This window comes from Microtus ochrogaster, chromosome 19 (genome assembly GCF_000317375.1).
Source record: "Microtus ochrogaster isolate Prairie Vole_2 chromosome 19, MicOch1.0, whole genome shotgun sequence".
NCBI classification, from domain to species: Eukaryota; Metazoa; Chordata; class Mammalia; order Rodentia; family Cricetidae; genus Microtus; species Microtus ochrogaster.
In genome coordinates this window covers 32,556,758-32,562,798 of record NC_022021.1, presented here as the reverse complement: position 1 = coordinate 32,562,798, position 6,041 = coordinate 32,556,758, and the positions used below count along the sequence as shown (strand labels likewise).

At 42.2% G+C, this 6,041-nt stretch overlaps 1 protein-coding gene across 6 annotated transcripts in view; it reads right to left on the bottom strand.

The window, feature by feature from the left end:
* Positions 1-6,041, bottom strand: part of Drosha (drosha ribonuclease III) — a 107,357-nt gene that overhangs the window by 46,004 nt on the left and 55,312 nt on the right. For 5 of the 6 annotated variants that reach the window (XM_005356645.3, XM_026783738.1, XM_026783739.1 and 2 more), the window contains exons 17-19: positions 4,928-5,052; positions 3,271-3,370; positions 1,413-1,520 (exon numbers count right to left, since the gene is read on the bottom strand). In XM_005356645.3, the coding sequence (XP_005356702.1) occupies positions 1,413-1,520; positions 3,271-3,370; positions 4,928-5,052 (333 nt within the window). The remainder of the gene's footprint in view (positions 1-1,412; positions 1,521-3,270; positions 3,371-4,927; positions 5,053-6,041) is intronic. The other variant, XM_013349751.2, reaches the window with a different exon arrangement.

The window sequence follows — 6,041 nt, the reverse complement described above, 5'->3', positions numbered from 1 at the left end:
GTAAAGTATGTGTATATGTGTGTGAGACTGTGTATGTGTGTGTGTGTGTTCATGTCTGTGGGGGGGTGAAGTATGTGTATATGAAAGAGTGACAGTGTGAGAGAGAGAAAAAGGGAAGGGAGAAGAGGAACAGAGAGGGAGGAGAGGAGGAAGAAAAAGAGGAAGTGGGGAAGAGAAAGAAGAAGAAGAGAAGGAAGAAGAGGAAGAGGAAGAAAAGGAAGAAGAGGAGGAGGAAGAGGAAGAAGAAGAAAGCCCCTTTGTAATATTGTGAGAAAATAGCAATATATAATTTTCAAATTCTAACAGACCTGCGATGCCCCCACACCTAGAAGAGGAGCTAATGGAATTAATGGATGCTGGAGGAAGGTCATGTTTCGTTGGGGGAGGGGAGCTAAGTCACTGGTGAGAGCCTAATGCCCTAGTAAGCAGTCCCACACACATACGCACTAATTGGACCTAATTCACTATTAAAAAAGAAAAAGAAGCCAGGCGGTGGTAATGCACGCTTTTATTCCCAGCACTCGGGAAACAGAGGCAGGCAGATCTCTGTGAGTTCAAGGCCAGCCTGGTCTATAAGAGCGAACAACAGGCCAGGCACCAAAGCTACAGAGGACCTGTCTAGAAAAAACAAAAAGAAAAAATGGTGCTGGCATAACTGGATATCAGCATGTAGAAGAATAAAAATAGATCCATATCTATCACCGTGCATAAAACTCAAGTCCAAATGGGTCAAAGACCTCAATCAATGCAAAGCCAACCACACCGAACCTTATAGAGGAGAAAGTGGGAAGTACACTAGAACGCACTGACACAGGAGACCATATCCTAAATATAAGCCCAGTAGCACAGACACTGAGAGAAACAATAAATGGGACCTCCTGAAACTGAAAAGCTTCTGTAAAGAGAAGGACATGGTCAACAAGACAAAATGGCAGCTTACAGAATCGGAAAGGATCTTCACCAACCCCACATCAGACAGAGGGCTGATCTCCAAAATACACAAAGAACTCAAGAAATTGGACATCAAAAGAGCAAATAATCCAATAAAAATAAAATGGAGTACAGACCTAAACAGAGAACTCTCAACAGAGGAATCTAAAGTGACGGTCCGATCCGTACGACTGGACTTTTGCTTAAGGGTCTACACAAGTGCTGCAGCAGGGAGACACATCTGAAGGCAGACTCGCCTTCACCCAAAGAGGCATGTTTGTCCTTACTGCACCTCCACGACACACACAGCATCGATACAGAAAATAAACAAAACCTAAACAGCTAGAAAGAAGCCTGTGTCTGGTGCTCTGCTTCCCATCAGGGTATAATCCACAGGAACCTCTCAGTTAGAAACAAAGCTCACTGCCAACGCCTGTGGGAAGAGATATGTGGGCAGAACTGTTTCCGAGAAGTGTCATCACCTGACAGACATCGGAACGAATGCCAGTTTTCCAGAATCCTTGGCTACTGAGCTCCACAGTCACTTCTCGTCGCATCGTGTTCTTCTGCCGTATTTTCTGGAGCGCTTCCTAGAAAAGAGCTCAGTGTAAGTAACCCGGCGGTCGTGAAGCGACACTAAGAGCCACACATCAAGCACTGGAAAACAGAGTCATACAATATTTTTTTACATTCAGGCACTAAGCCTTCCTTATGCAAAAAAGAATATTTTATCTGAGGTGAAGGCCAAGATGGGAGATGTTCTAGGCACACAACAATCCTTCCTATTAGTCACATGGCAAAAACTCTAAACTAAACCTCACTAACCCAGCATGTCTGAACACAATATGCTTTTACAAATGAGAAGCAATATATGGTTTGGGATCTGAAACCATCATGTAAAAAGTATATTTATATCAAGCCTTACATTAAGCATTTTCATTAAGAAAGACAATCAACCTGATAGTTGCCTAGTCTGCAAAACCCTTACACTCTTGATGCAGGGCAACATTTTAGAAGGGGCGGGGCATGTGAAGACGGCCAGCACAATGGCACACACCAGTAATGCTAGCACTCACAGCACAATGACCACAAATCTGAGCACAGCCCAGCTATAAAATGAGACGCCATTGGAAGAGAAAAAGGGAAGGTAAAGACAACAGTCTCAAACTTCACCCATGAAACACAATCAGAAATTGCCTTCCTTTTCACTATCCTTCATGTACAAAACAGTGTATTTGGATATATGCAGTTTAATAAAAGTCCCAGGAATTCATAAAGAAAACAGTAACTACCACCTCCACCATCAAGTTCCTACTCAGGGCCACATACCAGGAGACGGGTTTTCAATGACAGTTCAAAAGTCCACACAAGCAACTTTTGCTGTGGGTACACAGTAGGGCGTGCGGCCAGACCTTAGCTTTAGTGCTGTGGGTACACAGTAGGGCACGCAGCCAGCCCCTCAGTCTTAGTGCCTTCCTTTATGAAAGATTTTGACTCTCTCAAGTCACATTAAGTGACAAAGCCATAATTCACATCTTTTCCTAGCTTCTAAGGTCTTGTACTACCCACAGCAGAATAAAACTTCACTAGAAGTTTGTGTTAATGCTAAATGTACTTATTTTTAACATGCAAACTAAAACAGAATCGTGGACCTTAGACGATAATAGTATTTATTAGTAAAGAACATGGGATGTGAGATATCCAACTTAGCAAAGAATTATGGGAGGATGGTCTTTAATAACCATAATACCCAAAAAAATCTAAGATCCAACGTTATACATTATAAAATAAGAGATAAAGGATGGTTCACAAGTTTTAAGCTTTTTCTATCTACAGAAGGCATGGATAAAGGCTGGTGTGCAGCTCACTTTGCATAAATCCTTGGTGCAGTCACCAATACCCAAACAAGTGACGGATATGTGATTCAACAAACAGTGATTTACTAAGAAACTGGCCTTAACGGTAAAAATGTGCTCCAGTGGATGGCCCTACACCCATGGAAATACCAGCAGTGCCAACCAGACCCACTGGCTTAAAAAAAGGGTAAGCAGGGTTTCAAGGGAGACCTGGAGAGAAGAATCTGGGAGGAGCTAGAGGGGAGGGACAAAGGTAAGCTGGATCAAAATACTGCACACATGTATGAAATTGTCAAGTTAAAAAAAAAATGCCCCCTTGAATACTAGAGTGTTTTTAAGAAGCAACTGATAACACCAGAATAGGGAGAGGAGTAACTCCATCTGTTTAAAATCTCTTTCTCGTGTATCCGGAACTCCAGAGTAATGCATAATGAAACAAACCCGGCATGCACCGTCAATCGCCAGGGGTGGGTTCAATGCCTACCTCCCTCTGCGCCAGCTTCTGTTTGTCCGTTTGTTTGACTTTGGGACTATTTGCCAGGAGGTGGCGAAGTTTCACGTAACTTTTCCATAATTTTTGGTACCTAGGAAAAGGGCAGACTGTCATCTTAGACCAAAGAGAAGGCAAATCTATAGTGAAAATAAAACCAACTGCTCTAATAAGTCTGCTCATTCATACATACATTCCTTTAAATACTTTGGTGGCAAAAAATGCTCATCCTAAAGAAGCACATGGTTTGAGAGTTCAGGGACTGGATGACCAGGCGTCACCTGGAGCCTGTGGTTACGTGACTGACAGCTCATTTAGATAGAAAGAGGAGGAGCAGACTAAATGGAAACAACTCCACAGAAGACACACAAAACCACTCAGACAACGGAATCATGTTTCACTTCTCAGTGTGACCTCTTTATCAGTGAAATGTTAATTTAAATTTAAAATATATCTTTTATGAAAAAAGAATCCCTTTCTTACAATAGGGATGGTCAGTTCAAGAGCACTAGAATGGAGAACCCATCAGCGCTGATGCCCAAGCCACACGGGTCTATTGACTGTTCGGCTGGAGGCGGGAAAGGGTATGTACCAATTTGAATTCACCATAATAAAAATTAGCCTATCTGTTGCAGCCAAGACATGCTAAGCTAGGATCATAACAGACACCGTCACAGTGATCAATGAATGGAGAGACTACGTAGTCCTTCATCAGTGCAGTCCTGCCACCATGAGAGTTGACGAGAGCCTAATCACATTCTACTAACATTGTTCTGACAAGAAGGGGTTTGCCAAAGGCTTCCTGCCATGTCCAAACTGCTCCTTTCCTGGCCTCGCGTCTTTCTCAAGCGTTCTCAGAGAATGGAGGAAAGAAAGAAGTACTTACACAGTGCCTGCTTCACTGCTTCATACTTTTATCCAAAGAGGGAAGAAAAAGAACAAAACCCTTTAGCCTCTTCTAATATATGTCAGCCAGAACTGCAGTTACGAACTGAAAATCTCCCATGCCCTTCTCTCCCAGTATGAATCCATCTTTTTAAAATTAAGTCAGGAAATTGTTTATTTGTCTAAAAGGTAGGAAATCCAAACACACCTGAAAAATATAATGGTCCTATCTATCTCCATTCCCACATATCCTCATCTTCTCCCAGAAAAATATTAATGTGCCAGTTGGAAAAGCCCACATCTGCAAAGCAATATGAATTCTAAGAGTAGGAATATAGAGCTCCTACATCCCACACAACCCTTGACTCTGTATGGGATCTTATGAATACCCCCCACGATAGGAACCAATATAGTGCTACTTCCCATAAAGGCACTGAGCAAACTAAAAACAAAACAAAACAAACAAACGAAAACGAGGAAATGTCATAATGACAAATAAAGGAGGAGCTCCCTCGAGTTGAAATCCATGCAGGACTCCTGGTGACAAGACTGTCGGGGGTAATCAACTGAGTAATTTATTGCAGTCAAATATGTAAAGAAACTCATTCTTCACAAGCGACCAGAACCTAATTTGCAAATTTGGAAACATGGTTTGTTTCAAGTCTTAGTTTTTCAAAGGAAGACGTCCACTAAAGGCCCTCCTCTGCTAATTCAGTTGTTAGTAGAAGGTGAAATTGGCCAAGACAAACACTGAGAAGTTTCTTACTGTGGGTCTCCTGCATAACTCAACTGTGCAGGGCGTATCCCAAAGTGGACGATAATTGGAAAAGTAATGACATCGGGGTTGAATTGCTCACGATCCAGTTGATCAATGCGGACAGAGCTTGGTTTCTGGGGAGAAAAGAATATCAAGATCAAGTATTCCCATAAGAAGTCTTGAGGCCCTGACTTTAACCTAAGCAGGAAAGGGATTAATCGGATTGTTTTTCTAGGGAAGCTTTATCTCCAATCAGAAAATGGCATAGCAGCTGTACCATACAAACACTACACTGTTTAAACGTTGGAATGTCATCCCTGAAAGTCTTCACCATTTGGCATAATGAACAGTGATTCTATCTTTTTCTTTCCAGTCTACACAGAAACCTTTAAGAATGAAACTAGAAAGGCTGCCTGGGCAGATGTACCTTTCCTTTAACCTCTCCCAGGCACAGGGAAAGACGTGCAGGCTTAGCCTGCTGGAGACTCACAATCAGATGACTAGCACACCACTATTTAAGACAGATGCCTCCATCTGAGTGTTCCATTGGTTTTCAGTGGCATTTATACTCCTGAAGTCCACGCTTCAATCGAAAGTTACAGTGATACAGGAGACAGCTGACTCTCTAAGGTTTACTTATTTTATGTATATGAGTGCTTCATACATATGCAAGTACGTGTAGCATGTGCATGCCTGGTGCCCTGAACGTCAGAATGTCCTGGATCCCTGGGAAGTAGATGTAGGACAAGGATAGATTTGTAGAAATTCCTTCACATTGTTAAAATACAATGTCAAAACTTTTAAAAAATGTACATCCCTTAAAAATAAAAATCTCACTACTAAGCTTGATAAACAAACATCAAAAAATGAGATGATTCTGATCGTAGGTAACCTAAAGATAAAATGACATGAATGCCCATTAACAGTAGAAACGCGTGTGTACAAGGAATGCTAATGATAGTCTATGTGTCGTGCTACTGCACTGCACCACTACCATCTACAGAGGCAGTGTGCGCCTACACTTGCAGCTCCGCCAGTGGCTGAGGTAGGAAGATCACTTGCGCCTAGCCATTCGAGACCCACCCGAGCAACATCACATGATACCATTAAAAAACCCTCGAGA